This window comes from Xenopus laevis, chromosome 2S (assembly GCF_017654675.1).
Source record: "Xenopus laevis strain J_2021 chromosome 2S, Xenopus_laevis_v10.1, whole genome shotgun sequence".
In the NCBI taxonomy this organism is placed as follows: Eukaryota; Metazoa; Chordata; class Amphibia; order Anura; family Pipidae; genus Xenopus; species Xenopus laevis.
In genome coordinates this window covers 44,910,337-44,931,234 of record NC_054374.1, presented here as the reverse complement: position 1 = coordinate 44,931,234, position 20,898 = coordinate 44,910,337, and the positions used below count along the sequence as shown (strand labels likewise).

General features: G+C 39.2%; 1 protein-coding gene across 4 annotated transcripts; it reads right to left on the bottom strand.

Moving 5' to 3' along the window:
* Nucleotides 1–889: 889 nt before the first annotated feature.
* zkscan8.S (zinc finger with KRAB and SCAN domains 8 S homeolog) lies at nucleotides 890–20,684 on the bottom strand. 4 transcript variants are annotated; one of them, XM_018249169.2, is made up of 5 exons: nucleotides 20,647–20,684; nucleotides 8,793–8,889; nucleotides 7,229–7,355; nucleotides 4,831–4,944; nucleotides 890–2,967 (listed from the first exon to the last, which is right to left on the bottom strand). In XM_018249169.2, the coding sequence occupies exons 2-5, from the start codon at nucleotides 8,856–8,858 to the stop codon at nucleotides 2,153–2,155; spliced, it is 1,122 nt and encodes a 373-aa protein (XP_018104658.1). In that variant the 5' UTR covers nucleotides 8,859–8,889; nucleotides 20,647–20,684; the 3' UTR covers nucleotides 890–2,152. The 4 variants fall into 4 exon arrangements, 3 of the variants coding, with proteins under 3 accessions (XP_018104658.1, XP_018104660.1, XP_018104657.1); XM_018249171.2 differs by lacking the exon at nucleotides 20,647–20,684 and adding an exon at nucleotides 15,229–15,359; XM_018249168.2 differs by lacking the exon at nucleotides 20,647–20,684 and adding an exon at nucleotides 15,197–15,346.
* Nucleotides 20,685–20,898: the final 214 nt, after the last annotated feature.

Here is a 20,898-nt window from a genome sequence, read left to right as displayed (position 1 = left end):
CAATGCATCAGAGCATGCACACAATACTGCATTACATCAGAACAGAGGAGACAGTATTGGCTTATATGAACAGACTGCTGTGAGATTGGAGCAGCTTCGTGCCTACTTATTTAGAATCTTCCCAAGCATACAGCAATAGCAAGTAAAAACACAACTAAAAGCATATCCTTCTATGGCAAAAGTTCTAAATAAAGACTAACACTTTGTAGGACAGCCAGCTGGATTCCAGATACAAACGGTCACGTATGGTATCCCAAACCCAGAACAGACCCCAAAGTTCCAACCTCAGCTCACGCTTCCACATATAGCACCCACCTTTGGCTTTGGGATGAGCCCTCCACTACTCAAATGCCTCCAGGTCTTAGGACCAAGGACAAAGTTCTGGGCAGACAAGGGAACCGTAATGTATACATGGGGAACGTTGAACAGAGAGTAAAGTTGTGGAACAGGTTTCGAAAAAAAAGTAGTACTTTCAGGAGCGTAATTAGGATCAACAGGCTGGATCAGAGCCAATCAGTGACTTGGTACAAAGTCAGGATCCAGAAGAATGTTCAAACAGGCAAGGGTCAGTTCAGGCAGCGATACAACAAAAGGTCAAAACAGGCAAAGGTCAGGAACAGATAATCAGACAAGAATCACACCCAGGCAATTTCAGGAAATAGAGTCAGTGCAGTGTAGGGGGTTTTATATTCAGACAAATTACACAGACCACCTGTGGCCAGATTGACAACAGGTGAAACAAGCCATGACTACTTGCAGTTACAGGATCGCCCCTGCTGTCTGCTCACATAGAGCAAGAACATCAGGTCCCTGGTTCAACGCCAGGCAGGTTGTTACACAAATCGTAAACTCACAATACAAATTAAAGTTTCATATTCCCATAACAATATCAAATTGAAACCATCAGTTTTTATTTGTTGGATTAACGTGTGTGCTACTTCTCACACCAACAGCTGCGACCTTTAAATCTGCGCATGATACACTGCATGCAAGCAATATTCCTACTGTACATTGCCGCAAACACAAAATACATAAAATTTTACGTTTATCTATTGAAGATTCATTGTTTATATACACATGGTCACTGAGAGTACAGGTTAATAAGATATTCACAACACATTTTAAAACGTAAGTTTAATTTCCCTCTAGAAAAAGGTAAAAACCGAGACCCTTGGTTTTGTGTGCACGTTCCATCTCTGCCCATTTAATTTATACAAATAGATCAAAGCTCCTGTATCACTATATGAAAGTCACATGAACAACATCTACTTATGACCACTTGGTGGTGCTGTGCTTCTTGAAGTCTGCAGAGGATGCTGCATTGAATGCAGGCGAAGTGGCAGCTTCTACTGTGTACAACTGCAAATATGCAGCAATGCATAAACAATAAGTTACATTTACAGTATATTATTAAAGAAAAACATACGATTTTTTTCTAATGTCCTAGCCTTCTTTGAGCATCAAAATGCATTACCATTCTCTCTTTGCATTATACCAACTGAGCTTGGTGTTGCTAAACTTAGCAAACAGCGACAGTGGGCACACCCTACTCAATTTTGGATAGATAAAAATATATATAATTTGGTCACACATACAGTGGCCCAACAGCAACAGATGACTGCAGTGCTTGAGAATTCCCCTATTGGGAGATGACCAAATAATAACCTCACATGCTGATGGAGATCTCTAACCAATAGAAATTATACAAGAGAGATCACATCATAACCAACTGATCCAGATCTCTCAAGAACCCTACACATATGGCCAGATAGCAATTTACTGTGTACAACATTTACAATGATGAATGCGTTGTATCCTGAAACTGAACTGAAAATGTCCACATAACACAAAATTAAAAACGAAGGGAGGAAAAAAGTATTAGCTTTACTATGTACATGAAATATCTCCATATAATACACAAAAGCTATGAATATCTTGTAAATTATATCCTTATAAACGGTGAGTTCTGATGTCATCAGTTATAAATGGTGAGTCCTGATGTAATTTCTGTCACATGACTGAAATTTTATAATAATAAATAAAGTACCCCCTTCGGCCTCGTGTTTTTATATGGTCATGAAACTCCTCTGTAACTTATAATATCCTTATATTTTACAAGAGGAGGTACTTTATTCACTATATAAACACATCTCTAGGCTTTTGTATGAATCCTCTTGTGTCTAACTAGATGAGAGCTACGGAAAAAGCACTTCCCACACTCCTCACACGAGTATGGCCTTTCTCCAGTGTGAACTTTTTGGTGCCTAACAAGATCTGAGCTGTGCCGAAAACTTTTCCCACACTCGCTACAGATATAGGGCCGTTCTCCTGTGTGAACTCTTCTATGGATAATAAGATTTGAACTGTTTATGAAGCTTTTACCACATTCCTTGCATACATATGGACGTTCCCCTGTGTGGATTCTCTGATGCATTATGAGGTAGGCGCTGCTAATAAAACTTTTGTTGCATATCTTACAGGCATGGGGCCTTTCTCCTGTGTGGGTTCTATGATGAATAATGAGGCTTGCATTCTGAGTGAATGTTTTCCCACAATCAGAACATGAATACACTTTAGGGGGCTTAGGAATCTTAGTACGATTAGCCACCTCTGGTCTTTTGTTTGCTTTCTGTTCATCTTGTACTTGGTCCACACTTGTACTTTTAGCCCTTTTAAGATATCTCCTTCTTATGTGTGTCTTTTGAGTAGAAGTAGCAATTTCACTGCTCTTTTCCTCCATTACTTGCATGTTCCTTCTGGGGATTATGTGTTCTCTAACAGGATTTGCAGTTGGGATAATAATACGTGGTTTCCTAGCTAGGATTCTTCTTATACTCAGTGTGGGCTCCTGAGGCGAACTTTGTGAGGAGTCTCCTTTAATGCTTTTAATTTGGGATGTGCTATGGGGCCTTTTGATTTGAGCATGTAACAGGCTCCCTTTACTGTCTGATTTACTTCCACATTCACCTGTGAGAAAAACAAGATAAATAACATCATATAAGCACAGGTTTCACTTAGAAGAACAGGAGTTGGAGTTTACACATTTACAAAAATAGAGATTCTATACACATACAGTATTCTATATTTAGCTAGTACTTAGTTGATAAACAAAAAGTTAATGAGCTCTACAGCAAAATCATTTTAGAGCTTGAAACTTATACTTTTTTTTATGCAGGTATGGGACCTGTTATACAGCATGCTCAAGACCTGGGGTTTTCCAAATAATGGATCTTTCTGTAATTTGGATCTTAATACGTTAAGTCTACTAGAAAATGAGTTCAACATTAAATAAACCGAATAGACTGGTTTTGCTTCCAATAAGGATTAAGTATGTCTTGGTTTTGATCAAGTACAAGGTACCGTTTTATTATTATAGAGAAAAAGGAAATATTTTAAAAAATTGGGATTATTTGATTATAATGGCGTCCATGGGAGACACCTTTGAGTAATTCGGAACTTTTTGGATAACGGGTTTCCGGATAACGGATCCCATACCTGTATATAGAAACGGCATATCAGTAAGTAGCCCACTGGGTCTAACAGCTGTTGCACTGTATGCTTTCTCTGCAATTACTCCTCTGTATCTTACGAATGGGGTGTGGTATGCCAGGCTGGATTCAAGATCTCTAATTCACCAGAATGATGAAAAAGGGATTTTTGACTTCTATTTACTGAGAGTGAAATATGCTGTATTGTATTGAATTGAACTAAACGTGTTCACAATGGAAGAAAATGCTACATGACAATGTTTTACTGCACTTTCTCTAATTATAGAGGGTGCCTGCACAGGAAACCCTCTGTCCCAAAAGTCTATATAATTAGAAGCTTTCCGCATAGGGAGCCGTGTCCCAACACCCTCTACAATTCGAAACTTTCTTCAAAGGGAACCCTCTGCCCCAGCACCCTCTATAATTAGAAGCTTCCTGCATAGGGAGGCCTTTGTACTAGCACTGTCACTTCACATTGCCCATAAGCATAGTGCAGTGTTTTGATATGATACATAAAAAGCCCCTCCCACTAGTATGAAGTACTGCAAAGGTACACTACAAAAGTGTTTTTTTCACAATTTTTTAGTCATTGTGAAAACTGTGTCCCTTGGGGCTCAGGAAAGCATATTTACTGTAAATGTATGTTATGGAGAACAGTTGCTTAAAGGAATATTGTCATGGGAAAATATTTTTTTTTCAAAACGAATCAGTTAATAGTGCTGCTCCAGCAGAATTCTGCACTGAAATCCATTTCTCAAAAGAGCAAACATATTTTTTTATATTCAATTTTGAAATCTGACATGGGGCTAGACATTTTGTCAATTTCCCAGCTGCCCCTGGTCATGTGACTTGTGCCTGCTTTCTGGCAGGCTGCTGTTTTTCCTTCTCAATGTAACTGAATGTGTCTCAGTGGGACATGGGTTTTTACCATTGAGTGCTGTTATCTTGTTTTAGGAAGCTGTTATCTGGTTAACTTCCCATTGTTCTTTTGTTTGGCTCCTGGGGGGGGGGAAGGGAGGGGGTGATATCACTCCAATTTGCAGTACAGCAGTAAAGAGTGATTGAAGTTTATCAGAGCACAAGTCACATGACTTGGGGCAGCTGGGAAATTGACAATATATCTAGCCCCATGTCAGATTTCAAAATTGAATATAAAAAAATCTGTTTGCTCTTTTGAGAAATGGATTTCAGTGCAGAATTCTGCTGGAGCAACATTATGAACTGATTCATTTAATATTTTTTTTCCCATGACAGTATTACTTTAAAAGTTTTGCATAATCTACACATGATTATTTTAACAGATTTAACTACTTCTGGTATTGGCACACAAAATACTCCTTACCTGATGCAGGACTTGAACGTAAGTCTGGTTTTCTTGCGTACAAATTGCTACTAACGCACAACTCTTCTCCTCTGCGAATAAGGGATACCGTTTCAGGCTTCACATAGATGTAACCTGTAACCACAGAAATCATTAAGAAATTGAATCAAATCGACCTGTGGCTGAAAAACAGACACAATAAACTAACAAATGTCTGTAAAATCAGGTGAAATAGTTTCCTTTGCAAAGAATACCCAGAATCCAGATTTCTCTAAAAGGAGAAAATATGTTATTCAATAATTATGAATACTCAATTCATCCATTAACCGGTGATTGTGGATTTTGCTTTTTAAGACAATATATATCCATCAAGATCACTATATTCATCAAATTATTCTAATATCTAATATTGATTCCAAATGCACATCTTCATGAAGTAATTTGAACTTGGAAACATTTGTGATTGACTATCTAATCTTAATCTGCAACACGGCAGTTGGCCAGCCCACTTTAGAAATTGATTGTTGAGTAATATCAATCTCTTGTGTGTGTTGCTGGATTCTGTATATCTGTTGACTGGCAGGATGTGTTACTTTTATTAATTATTATTAGTTAATTTTTTAGTTAACTAGCAAATACACTGTTCTATGAATTCTTAAGGGAAGAGTTACTAGTAGTACAGGTGGCAACAAATTACCCCACTTTTAAAAATATACTAAAAGCTACAACAAACACCATTCTTTATTTATTGGTTTATTTGTATTAGTCCAGAGGTACAGCATCACTATGAGATCTCCCTCCTATCCTACTCCTTTAAAAATGTCTGAAGCACATGCCATCTTTTTGATCTTGCTTGGCCCACACCACATACTCTGTTTCTGATACATTATATAGCTTTAAGAAGGGGTTGGATGGCTTTTTAGCAAGTGATGGAATACAGGGTTATGGAAGATAGCTCATAGTACAAGTTGATCCAGGGACTAGTCTGATTGCCATTTTGGAATCAAGAAGGAATTTTTTTCCCCTCTGAGGCAAATTGGAGAGGCTTCAGATGGGTTTTTTTTTTAACTGGCAGTTAGGCAGTTTAAAAAAAGTTAAAAGGTTGAACTTGATGGACATGGAAAGTAAGCTTGGAGATCAGCCAAAATCATTAAAAGACTGTCAAAAGAGTGGTTACATCTGCCAGTCCCAGGTCTCCACAGATGGTGGTCAAAACACCCTTCTTTGCCTTCAATTGCTTCCCAATAAATATATCTCAATATATAGGGAAATATATTGGCAATGGCAGATGCTAGTGCTGGTGGGAAATACTTATAAACACTCACTTTATGCTAAACTACATGGGAGATTTAGATCAGATTATGTGAGTCAGATTTTATCTGATGCCACGCAAGATTTTGTTAGATCCTACAAAATCTGATCCCCAAGCTATAATGTAAAGTCAGATCAGATGAAGTCAGATGGTGTGGTTTGTTCCTGCACATACAGCCAACCTTCAATGAGAAAAAAAGTCGGTCGGACATCATCAGATTTTATCTCATTGTATAAAGACGAAGCTTGCAGCATTCCCTTCTGACAGAAGTGACAGATAGCAAATGATGGTCCCGTTATATATTGGCCAGTAGGGTGACTTCTGTCGATCCAACATCATCCTACAAAATCTCCCATATAGTGTAGCCCTTTGGCAATTCAAGCTCACAACACCAGTGTGTGACATAGGTAGCTTGTTTCCTTAATTATGAATTGTGGCAGCTGTAGACTGGGTGAGGAGTTTGTTCCTGAAAAGAACATCCAGGCTCTATGTTCTGCTAGTCAGCAGGCACCAACATTAGCTAATCACAGATTCGGACTGGGGGGCCCAGGGCCCGCCAGGCCTGCAGCCTCAGGGGGTTAGCTGGCAAATATAGCTGCATCTCTATAAACCCCTGCAATGGAGTTGACCATTTACAGCCACAATTGCCTGGTGGCATTACCATACAGCCCTTGTAAAGCAATTCAAACAAAATGGTAGAATCAAGGAAGCATGTGGCCATTTTTTTTGCTATGTGGCTTCGGTGAGATGATACGTTGAATAAACATGCAGCGCTTGTCCCGCTTGCATGGAGTGCCGGTTTATCTTCTTTCTATTCGGTGAGATGTGCCATATCATTTCCTCAGCATAGTACAGTAGAAGCCTAGGCAGAATACTAATGTGCAGATAATGAACAAATTAGCCAGAACTTTGTAGAACAATAACTAGTGTAAGCCATGTGTTTTATATGTATAATAGTTTGATCTCCCCTAAACCTATATAAATCTTGTATACTGATCTCTTTGGACTGCCTCATTAATTACTATTCATTACTCCTAAAGGTTTCAGTAAAACAAAGCACTAAGGTTCCCCATCACTCACGCCTTAGTTAAGAAACTCTCTCCCTACCCACTACGGTGGGGGTCTGATGAATTTCCCTCATTACATTCTTGCATGGTTCCTTTTGCCGTTCTTCAAAAGACTCTAATTCTTCCACAGAGAAGCACACTGCAACATTATCTGGTTTTATGGAGTCCTGAAAAAACAAATCCACATTAGTGAAACTTAACATGATTGCTAGTGATTGTGTTCACGTTAGTCTGTGTCTGTGCACCCTAGTTTTCAAATACTGAATTTAGACCAGGTCTTTAGCTGGGCTTATCTTGGACCTTTACCTTTTTTCTATCTTCAGCAACTCCTGTATAACCCAATGTTTGGATAATTGGCTTGCTAAACAAGGAAAGTTTACCCCATACTTCAGTCCATTGGCAGACTGAAACAGAATCTCTTGCATTTTCGCCATTTATTTTTCACCATCCATTCTTCCTTATACAATATTTGATTACAATTCCATGCCCAGTCTCAACACATGCACCATACATTACTGTAGGTATTGGTCAGCCATATGAAAAACTCTGCTAGGACACCACGGCACTCTGTTCAACACAAACCCTTTTCAATGAAAGGGGTTATAATGCCTAGGAATGCACTGAATCTAGAATTTGTCCTTTTTCAGTAGCCCAAATTCCAGTTCCTGGCCAAAATGGATTCTTAAAGGAGAAGGAAATGTTAAAACTAAGTAAGCATTATCAAAAATGTCTATATAAATACACCAGTAAACCCTCAAAGTAATGCTGCTCCGAGTCCTCTGTCAAAAGAAACACAACATTTCTTTCCTTCTATTGTGTACACATGGGCTTCTGTATCAGACTTCCTGTTTTCAACAACTGCTAGGGCTTGAGCATGCTCAGTTTGCTCCCCTCTCCATTACCCCCTACCTCTTCCCCCTCCCTACTGTAATCTGAGTGCAGAGCTAAGAGTGAGCAGGGAGAGACTTAGGCAGGAAGTGATGTCACACCAAGCTAATATGGCAACTGCTATCCTAAACAGAGAGCTTCTAGAGTGGTTTACTCACATATAGTAAAGCATTCTACAGAATAAATATAGTCTTATAGCTTGCACTATTGTGGCTAATCGATTGGCAAAAACTTTGGTAGCTTTTCTTCTACTTTATTCATAAGATCAATGAAACTGAGTTATTATCCTGCGTGCAGTGCAAGCAGATCTTTTTTAACCCTTCCTGCATATGTAAATTAGGGTAAGGAAGGGTTTATCTGTTGTTTGGATTTGGCAGAATCCTAGATGAAAGATTTGGTAAAGCCCCAAAACAGTGGATAGTGTACGCTTAGCAATGTCCCTTTAACATACATTAGTAAGGATAATGAAAACAAGGAAAGGGGGAAAGTGAGTAAAGAAAAAGAAAAGTTTCATTATGCAAGAAATAGTATGATTGTAGCTGCCATAAACAACAAAAAGACAAAGATGAATTATGACAAACTTCTATCTTCATAAAGAGTATTCATTCTGTGTCATACGTCTGGAATTAGATCTGACACCAACAGCCACACAGATAATGTTAAAAGTCAGAACTAGTCAGGATGATTTTAAATAACTTGATACATCTTTATCTTACCTCCTCGTCATCTAACGCCTGATTACTTTGCTCTTCTGCCTTACAGTCGGCCATGTGTAAATACATTTGCAGAGGTCACACTTTATGTGTCAGATTACTGAAAAGAACAGAAAATCATTATGGTCACTATTATCCTATAAACTGTTCATAACTAATATACAATACCTTTAGAAACAGCATCTGTGTAATTTAGCTACTCATTTCTCAACTCACCACAATTTAGGTTGATGAAGAATAAAAAAAAAAATCAAAAACATGTAAAATTACATGCCTTGCATGTAAATGTTGAGACAGGCAAATAAGATTACACCCTGAAAACTTCTATCCAACAGTTTAGCTGATGTGGGAATCCTGGAAACACTAACAATGTTGGTGTGCTCTATCTTCATAATGTTAAGTGTAGCAGGTACTCAAACAAGCTGCTGAACAGTCCAAGTAAATATAAAAACGTTTGTTTATTAAGTTAAGCATAAAATAGTGTTTCATGTTTTCTTTAGCACTTGATCACAGGCTTATGATAGGGATAGAATGAAACATGTGAACTAAGTGTTTGTTTTCCTTCAGTTTCATTTGAGTTCCTGCGTTGCTTGAACTGGTTTTATAACCACTTTCTAAGCTTTAGGCTCAGGCCAGTGACAGGTGCTAGGCCCATAGTGTCCTTACATCACATGGCCATATATATCTGCAAAACCCTCAATGCAAATTATTATACAACATGAGCAATGGCAGTCTGACAAGGGTTAAACGAAGGCAATTGTGCTGTCTGTGATAACAGGAAGGCTGGGAGCCACAATTCTGCAAATTTGGGGGGGGGGGGGGTGTCTGCCCAACAGCAAGCATGCTAAAAAAAGAATTTCATAGTTTCATACCTCCCAACATTTGGAAATTGTAAAGAGGGACAAAAACAGCACGCAAACATTTTTTGACCACCCCATTTTGTGGTCACACCTCCTAATTACCATGTCCATTTTACAAAATGTGGCAGGTTATAAAAGTTTGAACACATTTCTGGGAGTTTAGGGAAATGTTTTATGTGTTATAACAGTTTTGGTAATGAAGCTGAAATTACCCTTTAAAGGATAAGTAAACCTTAAAAATAAATGAATTTGAAATTGATGAATTTAGAATTGCTATTCTAATCACTTTTGCAATGGACATTATTTTTTTTTTTTTTAAGTCCAAGATGTTAAAGGATACATGTCAGGTTAATATGAATTAACACAACAATGCCACCTGCTGGTCATTTTTTGACCAGTCTGACCACCAAGTAGTCAATGAAGTTTTCAAGAGAAAGAAAGAGGCTGCTCTGATGTTCTTCTGCTTAAGCATAAAATTAGAAACCTTTCTCACATCTTTCCTAAGCAAAAGAACATCAGAGCAGCCTCTTTCTTTCTCCTGACAACTTCCTTGACTACTTGGTGGTCAGAATGGTCAGAAACTGACCAGCAGGTGGCGCCATTGTAACAAAATGAATTCAATTCATATGTATCCTTTAATATCTTGGAATTTAAAAAGAATAAATGTACATTGCAAAAGTGCTTAGAATAGCACTCTCATCATATTTACATACACTTATTTTTAAGGTATACTTATCCTTTAAGCTGTCTCGGTTCTCCCAAGAGACCTGCTTATCTTAAATAGTTACATCAGAATCTTTGCTTATCTTAAAGTGTTACGAATGTATCTAAGTACAGCTGGTCAGAGTTCCAGGCTCTCTGCCAAAAAGCCACTTATTTTAATTACGTTTCAGAAACTTTGTATCGTTTTTTGGGACTGTGGGCTGAGCTGTCAAAATCAGGACTGTCCCACAGAAAATGGGACAGATGGGAGGTATGAAGTTTGCAAAAGGTTAAACTGTTTAGCTTATTAGGGAGTTTTGTGCATAAACATGCATTGCCAAACAAGACCACAGTATATGGGTATAGAATGCAATGTATACAGTGGAAGAGGCACAAGCACCCCCTAATAAAATTTGTGTAAGAGAATAAGTTCAGTACTTACTTACATTACATTTTGTTTCCTGTAAGACCATATTTTCCAGGAATACTTCCTTCTCTGCTACTACAGAGGGAACTTATGTGCACAGCTGAGGTAGGAACTTTTACGTGATGCACCAGTTCCCATGTGCAGGATTAAGAGAATGTTCCTGTTGTCTTTCAGGTAGTAATCATTAGCCTAATATTTTACAAACTGATTGAAAACTGTTTATGTGCCACTGCAAACTGGTTCTATACTGCCTCCAGCACAGTGAGCTACAGCACAGACCATTAGACCTGCAAATTTAGTGCACATGTTGCACAGTAACTAAAGCTGGATACAGATTCCTATGTTGCCTGATATTATATTCATATGATTGCTATTGCTAATGTCATAGTATCATGAATAGATCATTCCCTACCATTGAAGAGGCTGCTCAGATAAGTGGTTTTGAAGAATAATAGTTCAATATCTTAGATTTACTTCTACAAGGTATAGTATTTATTCCTGTACAAAAAAAAACTTCTTAAATTTGCCCTTTTTACAGGAATGTAAAAATTATCACCTGTCATGCACTGTACATCGCTAAACATTACTGAGGGGTACAGGGTATACTTAATGCAGGGGCCCCAAGAGATGCAAAGGTATGATCTGTGGGTCACAAACAGTGTGGGACTGGTCTTTGGGTAGGGATTGGGCTGATCAGGGGTATAACCATGCAGGGGGAGGGCCCTGCTAAGCGACATCATGCTTGGACTCTTGGAGACCAATTTGGTTCAAGTATTTTAAGCCTGTTTATCATAATTAATTGCTCAAGTGTAAATTATCCTCCCAAAGAAGGACCCAATACTCTTGCTGCACGATTTAAAATGACACATTAAGCCAAGTGATGCATCTCCCATTTAAGGAACTGCCCAAAGATGAATTTTGGAAATTAATGGGTAATAGAAATCTGACGATACTTTTCGATATTAATATAATTTGCCTATTGTGTGGCTACTACATTTAAGGCATGTATTCAAATAAATAATTGTTGAAGTATTACAGTTAATATAATTAATGTCAAAGCTCCTAGATTTAACACACTCAAGGGGTTATTTATCAAAGTCGAATTTCGAATGTGAGTGATTTTTTTTTTACTCTAATCTACTCACAACTCGAATGGGAGGTTATTTATGAAAAAACTGGAACGTCTTATATTCGATCGAATAGTCCCTACTCGAAAATTTTAATTGAATTGAATCAAAGGCAATTAACATATTCAAATGGTTCAAAAAACCCTGCCATTGACTTATAAATGAACTCAGCAGGTTTTAGGTGGCAAATATTTGAATTAGAACAGTTTCCATGGTTGAGGTATGATAAATCTCACATTCGAGTTGGTGTTTTTAAATTGAAGTTTGTGAGTTTTGACACAAAAAAATAAAAAAAATGTAAAATTTGAATTTAAATTTACCATTTGAACCTTAATAAACCTACCCCTTAGAGACCTTCTTACTGACAGGTCATACACCTGCAGCTACCACACTTGTTTTTAGAAACCCTAAATCTTTCTTTCGGGATAGTTTTCTTTTGCTGGTTGGAATCTATGGGCTGAATCAACATTTGATTGGAGCTTTTTCAAATATCTATAGAGAAGGCTGGAAAATCCCTTAGAACAACAGCTATATTGTGCCATGGATCAATTTTTAACAAACCTAGCCATGTGATCATGGCTACGTCAGGTCTCCATATTTAGTGATGTTGCCAAATGAGCATTGAAAGCAGTGTATGATTAGTTAACCCCTGACAGTCTTAAAGGGGAACTATACACTTCTAAGTGACAAAAGACCAAACAATTGGGTTAATAGGTGTGTAAGCTCCTTCAGGCAGCTTGATAGGCCTTTTTAGTTCTTGTTTTCAGACACACAATATTCCTCAATTTGTGTGGAAATGGCTGTCCTCCAACTCTAATGTTTTCTTAGTATGAGGGCTCAGCTTGCGCCAGAGAAACTTTAGTATCCTGTCACCAACTTTATGTCCTTACTAAAGTGTGTAGTCTCAAAACTTATTGGTATAGGAACAGATACTCCAATGCAGAAACTGTGCTGCAGCATTTATTCAACACGACATGTTTCGAGCTGTGGGCTCTTTCTCAAGTGTAAACACTTGAGAAAGAGCCCACAGCTCGAAACATGTCGTGTTGAATAAATGCTGCAGCACAGTTTCTGCATTGGTGTATCTGTTCCTATACCAAGAAGTTTTGTCCTCCAACTCTGACACTGGCCCTAGCACCCAGTAGGACAGTGTGTAACTTCCTACTGTCTTTATAGAACCATAGTCTCAATATTCACTTGCTAGCTGCTCTTTGAATTGCCCTGTCCTTTTACCATATTACCGCAAATCAATCCAACATCTATGTAGGGACCCATAGGGTTACTGTGGCCCTATTTAAATCCCTACACGTCCTGATCTCCCTAGTTGCTGGGCAGATGCCCATATAGCTAGTTGTAATTTACATATCCCAGTTATTGGCCAAGATGTGCTGTGACCACTTCTTGTATAGTGAGTGAGAAGGGGTGGGTCTTCCTCTTTGGCTCCTGGTGTTTGACCCATCCGGATGTTTCTATTGACCCTGGGTACACCAAGGCCCACTAAAGCCATTTTGCCCTAGAGCGACCTGAACCTCTAGTGTGGAAGTTGGGGAGTAGGGACCCCTTGAATGAGGCTAGTGAGTGTCAGGAATATATTTGTTATAGACTCTCTAGGAGAGTGACAGTGAAGGAAGAGAGAAAGAGCAGCTTTGTGCTCCAACAAGGAGTGTAGCAGGGAGTAGCTTCCCAGGATATAAGATTTGCCTACAGTGAAGGGACCACAGTTGATAGGGTGTCAGGTTTAGGTTCTCCTCCCTGACCACTACACTGGGTGAGATATTTCTGCCTGGAGGTCTGCTTTACTACCTTGACTACATCCTTAGGAAATGCATCTGCATCTACCTCTGATAAACTGTCTGAGCTGTGTGCCTATTTATTCTGCAAATGCCTCTTTACTGATGTAAGTACCCTGTGGATCATTTGTCTCTGACAAATAAAGTTATTTTTCCTGGCACCCATTTATTTATTGTTTAAAGCACAGTAGCCTGTGGAAGTTGTAGCTGCACTACACCACACCAGTGTAACCCATGCTCTACTATACTAGCTGGTTGTTAACCCCGTTGTTCACAGTAATGTAAATAGTGTGTGCTGGGCCCCCCTGCAAAAGAATCTTCAGAGGGGCCAGGCGCAGGAGGATTTTTTTTTTAGCTATAGAAGAAGCAGACCCCACAGTCCAGGCCCCCGTGCAACTGCGGGATCTGCTTCCTCTATAGTTACGACACTGGTTGTTCACTTAACTTTTTTTTGTTATTTAGCTTTTAACAAGCAGCTCTCCAATTTGCAATTTCAGCAATTTGGTGGCTAGGCTCCACATTACCCTAGTAACCATGCACTGATTTGAATAAGAGACTGGAATATGAATAGGAGAGGGTCTGAATAGAAAGAAAAGTAAATAAGTAGCTACAACAATACATTTGTAGTCTTTTCAGAGCATTTGTTTTATGCTGGTTACAAGGAACAGGTAGCCTGCATACAGAATAATGTACAGCTAACAAAAGTGGTGGCAAATGTCATTTACTGCTGTCTAAAGAGGAATTATGCCCCATGACCCCCCTGACTGGGCTGATGTCAAATCCAAGTGTACATTTGCCTCCACAACCTCTTACAATTGTAGAATAAATATTAATCTGAATCTGTATGGATTGCTTAAAATCAAGATTTTGTGCTTTTGTGATTTGGCAAAAAAACAAAATCAAACCAACAACATTATTACAGTATCTAGTAGAATTAAGTCAAAGTCTACTGGACATCTAAATTAGTGATGTGCGAGTGGGCTTTTCCCGACCTGCACCCAACCACCCACCCACCACCCTTCCACTCCACCGATGACGTCACAAAAGGTGAGGGACGAGAGGCGAAAATCTATAAAAACTCAGTGGAAGTTCGGGTCGACCCGCACATCACTAATCTAAATGTAATTCTACTAGATACTGTATATCATGACCTGGATGAATGAGAATCTTCATAGACAATAACATTATTGTGTTACAATAACATGTAATATCTAGCGGTACTTAAGCACCTGTAAGGTGATGCTAACACTACAGTATGTATATTTGAATATTACTACTACAGAGAAAAAACTGTGCTAATTTTGAAGCGACAATTCCACTTGGTAATAAGTAGCAATAACAACCAAAATCGATACAGCAGTGCACGTCTATTTACTTGGCCCCTGTATGACAACTGTACCTTAGTAGTGCAGCTTATCACTTCTACTTATACACAGATCACAGTGAAGAGGTTGCTTTTACATGTAAAGCATATGACACTCACCCTGCCCCGAGTACTTACAAGTGTTAATAAAGAGATACAGCTACACATACATATTCTCTCCTACCGAGCTCAGCAATTCCAGTCTGTTGCACACAGTGAATTGATTCAGACGGGAAGTACAATAACAAAGAGGGGGTAGTATGTGTTCCAAGCCTCGTCCTGAATCTAAACTGCCTGCTTTTGCAAGGGAAGCTGGAACTTGCAGTTGATAAGACAGTCATGCTCCCATATAGGGCTCTGATTGCCTCTGCATTTTGAACTACAATTCCCAGAAAAATGTTTCCATTAAGTAAAAGGAAGGGGTTGTCGAAAATGTGCAACAACAGAATATGTTTTCATAGACACGTCTTAATCAGGTTGCCCTCTGTAAGCATATATCGCAGATGACGATGGCCAGTTAAAGGGGATGTAAAGTTATCCCATTAAGTTTAGGAATTCTGATAGAATCCCTAAAACAAGCAACTTTCCAATATACATACTCTATTTTATTTGTACTGTTGACATATTAAATCCGGTTTCCTTTGCAGCCACAGACTGCCTCAGTCAGCTTCTTGCTTTGTTCCTGCTGTAACCCGATCCCTCTCATACTGCTCATTCCATGTGTGCAGCAGGAGCCAATCAGTGGCAAGTATGTTTGTTGTTGCCTGTGCATACTCTGTTCCTACCAGGTCTGGTTGCACTGAGAGATAAGGGTAGCCAGTGGCAAGGGCTCACTGGCCATACACAGAGACATCCGCTCGTTTGCCAAACAATCGTATCTCTCCCCGATATGCCCACATTGAGGTGGGCGATATTGGCCTGATCTGACCATGGGCCTAGGGCCCAACGATCGGATCATAATGCTGCCAATACGGGCAGTTGGAATGAGGGACCGCATCTACGAACAGATGCGGCTGAGATCTGACTGGATTTTTAGCCCTGCCGATCAACATCTGGCCGACCTTGGCCAGATATCGATCGGGGAAGCCCGTTGGAGGGCCCCACACACGGACCGATAAGCTGCCGACTCTGTCGCCAGCTCTTTTCGGCCCTTGTATGGCTGTGTGTTAGAGCTGAAGACACTGGGTTCTTTATCGTTTCATCAGAAAGAATAAAATATTATTAACATGTATTTATATAGTGCCAACATATTGCGTAAAGTAAATGTGATTATACAACTAAATCACATGAATTATATACATAGAATATATGGAGTTACATACATCACAATCAATACCGGTACAAAAGGTGAGGGAGGCCCTATGCAGAAAGAGCATACACTCTAAATGGAAGGGAGTAATACACAAGGTTTGGGAGTGGGCAAGATCGAATTAAGTGGGTGAGAAATGTGGTACTGTATGTGGTGTTGCATTTGGTAGTTAAGCAGAGTGAGGGTAGGCTTCTCGAAATAAGTGCGTTTTAAGAGATTTCTTGAAAGCAGAAAGGTTGGGAGAAAGTCGGACAGACCATGGGAGAGAGTTCCAAAGGAGGGGTGAAGCCCTTGCAAAGTCTTGAATGCGAGCATGTGAGGAGGTAATGAGAGGAGAGTTGAGTAGCAGATCAGTAGAGGAGCGTAGTAAGCGGTTGGGTGAGTATATAGAGATGAGTTCAGAGATGTAGGGTGGGACAAGTTACGAAGTGCTTTGAATGTCAGGGTCATTAATTTGAATTTGATTCTGAAGGGTAGCGTAGTGCAGGGATTGACAGACTGGCATGGCAGAGGAGGAGCGGTTCCTGAGGTGTATGAGCCTCGCAGCAGTGTTCATTATGGACTGGAGAGGTGACAGTCTCTGGAGGGGAAGGCCAATTAAAAGAGAGTTACAGTAGTCTAGACGTGATATGACAAGAGAATAAAGCATGTGTATTGGAAAGATATTTGTTTTTAGCGATTCTATCATAATCCCTTAATTTAATAGGATAACCAATTTTAAGGAACACAAATAACTTTTACATACTATTTTGCTTCATACTTTGTGTTTGACAAATGAACTGAGAAATATATCTCTTTAATATATATGATTCTTTGTTTTAATAATGATGCCTTAACGTTCATGTTGCCCTTATTGCATTGTAATTGCTTGTGTGCTTCAGGTGGCAGTAGGCCCAGTAGCATACCTTCCAACATTTGAGAAATGTAAAGAGGGACAAAAAATTAGCCACAACCATTTTATGGTCACACCCCCTAATTACCATGTCCATGTTATAAAATGTGGCACGTTATGAATGTTTGACACATTTCTGGGAGTTTTAGGTGCATGTTTTATGTATTTTACAGTTTTGCTAATGAAAAGTGAAATTGCCATTGCCTTTCAAAGTTTTCCCAAGAGACTTTCTTATCTTAAATTGTTACAATTGTTTCTTTGATTATCTTAAATTGTTACAAATGTATCAAAACTGCACCTGCACAGTGTTCTGGGCTTTCTGCCAAAAAGCCTCTTATTTAAATTAAGTTTCAGAAACGTTGTATCTTTTTCTGAAGTCAGTGCAGGAGATCAAAGAAACTCTGGACATTTCAGTAAGAAACCAACACTGCGGTGTGAGCTGTCAAAATCAGGACTGTCCAGCAGATAACAGGACAGTTGTCAGGTATGCAGAAGTGCCCCTGGGGGATTAAAACCAGGGGAATGCAAATAGGGTTGCCACCTTTCCCTGAGTTGCGGTCAAGGGCCCTTTCAGTGACACACACAATCACAGGTGGTCTTGTGACAGCTGAGCTGTCAAAATCGAGACTGCTATGACTGTTTAAAGGAACAAAGATAACTTTTACATATTAATTTGCTTCATGCTTTGTGCATGACAAATGAGTATTTGTTAGTATAACCCATTTGTACACTAGGGGGCATATTTATTATGCTGTGTAAAAAACCAGCGGCATAATACACCACACATCACCAGGCTTCGCTGTGTAAAAAACAGTATAAGAAACGTAAAGATGCGGAAGTGTAACGTTTTTACGCCTTTTTTATTATGTAAAATAATACTTCTGCTGGAAGGAATGTAACATAATGTCATCAAATCTGGCGTTCACATGATGTAAAATTACACACACCTTCACTATTTATTTTACACAGTTTTTTTCCAGCGAATTTAGTTTTACATAGCATAATAAATATGCCTCAATTTTTTACACATTTATCTTCTAGTAAATGGCTGCTGTTTTTATTAATGCTTCTCAGTGCAGACATTACTTTATGTTTTGTGCCAGTTCTTTCTATTCTGTAATGTCAGCTGACCGGGTTCTAAGAAGAGAAGAGCCCAAACACTTAGCAGACTCTCAGTAGCTTTACCCAGGGCTGAGTTGTTAAGCACAAGTGGCAATTACATTCAGTTGCAATGCTGAAAAGGAGTAAGTGTAGTGCTTGGGACAAATATTACGGAAAATACCTAAACAAAATATAGTTCCACTAAAACAGGTTAAGCACAAAACTGATTGCATGCCTTTTTAGAAAATGTGAATACACAGTATAAGGGCTCTTTAGTAAATCTGGGCTCCTGTGCACAATATAACCTTATAATAGGGGCTGTGCACCTAAGAGTTAACTTTTAGTATGACAGAGTTTTTCTGAGACAATATGCAATTGGTTTTCATTTTTTTATTATTTACGGTTTTTGCATTATTTAACTTTTTATTCAGCAGCTCTCCAGTTTGCAATTCCAGCAGTCTGGTTGCTTGGGTGCAAATTACCCATGCATAGACCATGCACTGTACCTGCCTTCCATATTAAACTATGCCTTCCTTCCTTTACCTCTATGTACTTATTTGAAATGATCGAGCATGCTCATCAAATTGGTTCCCAAACTGTGTGTATTGCACCCTAGGGCAATCCAAGCCAGGGGAGGGTTGCTTTTTCCAAGCTTACTCATAAGGAGTTTTACCAAATTAAAACACGTTCATGTTTTGGTGTTAATGCTCCTTTAAGTTGTCATTTAAAAATACTTGGTCAGGGTGGTCTCAACCTTTGGGTTGTTTTCAGGCCTCCAAATAAATAAGGGTAAATCAGTTATCTTCCCAATAGATCCCCTTGCTGGGGCCCCATTAACACACATAGAACAGCCCCAGGTGGTGCCCAAATTCAAATACCTTGGAATAATAATTCACAAAGATTTTACACAATATGAGGTTCTTAACTTCACTCCAATAGTGCAATCCCTGGTCTCCAGAATTCAGTTGGGGCAGGATCTCCCACTAACCCTGCCGGACTTCAGATTATACTTTAGAGCAAACCAATTAGTTTTTGCCAACTGGTGGTCCACACAGGAAGCAGACAACCCGGCAGACAACCCAGAGACTAGGCTGGAGGCCGCAGCCCTACATTCCCTGGAAGCATTTGCTAAGCTTTAAGGATTTAAAACACTTTGCAGCTTTTAGAGAAGAGTTTGGGCTGTCCCCTGCTATGTACTTTCGCTACTTACAACTCAGACATGCTTTCTACACCCAGCCCCCCCCAAGACCCCTGCAGGTATCTGAGACATCCCTGGAAGCCTGCCTCCATGGACTCATCTTAAAAAATCACAATTAGAACAGGTTCGTAAAGAAACATTAGCACGTAAGACCTATATGGTCAGGGGCGCGCCGCCAATGAGGCGAGCTGAGCCGCTCGCCTCAGGCGGCAGCGCCTGAAAGGATTCCAGGGGCGGCAAAAAGCCGCTCCTGCACCTTTAAGAGCCGAATTTCCGGTTTTTGAACCGGAAATTCAGCTGTACTATTGCGAGAGAGCGCTCTCCGCAATAGAGTTTCTGCCTCCCCTCCCGACACGTAAGTTGGTGAGGGGGGGCGGCATTGCAGGAGCCGCCTCAGGCGGCTCCTAAATCTGAATCGGCGCTGTATATGGTATTGGAGAACAAGAGAATGCAATTGAAGTTACTATTAAATCACAAAGTTAAGGCTTATTTAAGAACCAAACAGAACTTATATGAATTTGGTGATAAGTGCAACAAATATTTCGCTAGAATCTTGAAAAAAATCATAGACTCAAAATAATATTATGGCTATTAAAACCCCAAGAATGTTATTCATTATGATACCAAGGGGATAGAAGCATTTGAGGTGTATTATCAGTCACTATATAAAATACAAAATAATAATCAGTCCCCAAAAAACTTAGATATGGAGAAATTAATTAAGGATGCTAATTTGAAGTCGCTTACGCAAGAACAAGCACTAGACTTAGAGTCACCATTCTCATATAAAGAAATTGAGGAGGGAATTGAGAGCATGCCCTTGGGAAAGAGTCCTGGTCCAGGCGGCTATATAACATCATTTTATAAAATATTCAAGGCAGACATTACCCCTCTATTATACCGACATTATAATCACATATCAGGAAAGAATGGGTTTTACATACAGGCTCAGGAAGCTCAAATAACCATTATACCGAAACAAGACAAAGATCCACAACTATGTTCTAGCTATAGGCCCATCTCTTTAATAAATATAGATATGAAATTATATGCTCAGATATTGGGGAAAAGGATGAAACAATACTTACCTTATCTGATACATTCAGATCAATTTGGATTCATCCCTAAAAGAGAAGCAAAAGATAATATAGCAAAAACCATATCTTTAATACAGTATGCAAAAAAATCACAAATTCCAACTTGTCTACTCACAACAGATGCCAAAAAGGCATTTAATAGGTTTGGGGAGCAATTTCGTTATAGAATATTAGCTTAATATGATAGACCCTCGGCCAAAATAAAAATTAATGGTACACTCTCCCAGAAGGTTCAGATATTTA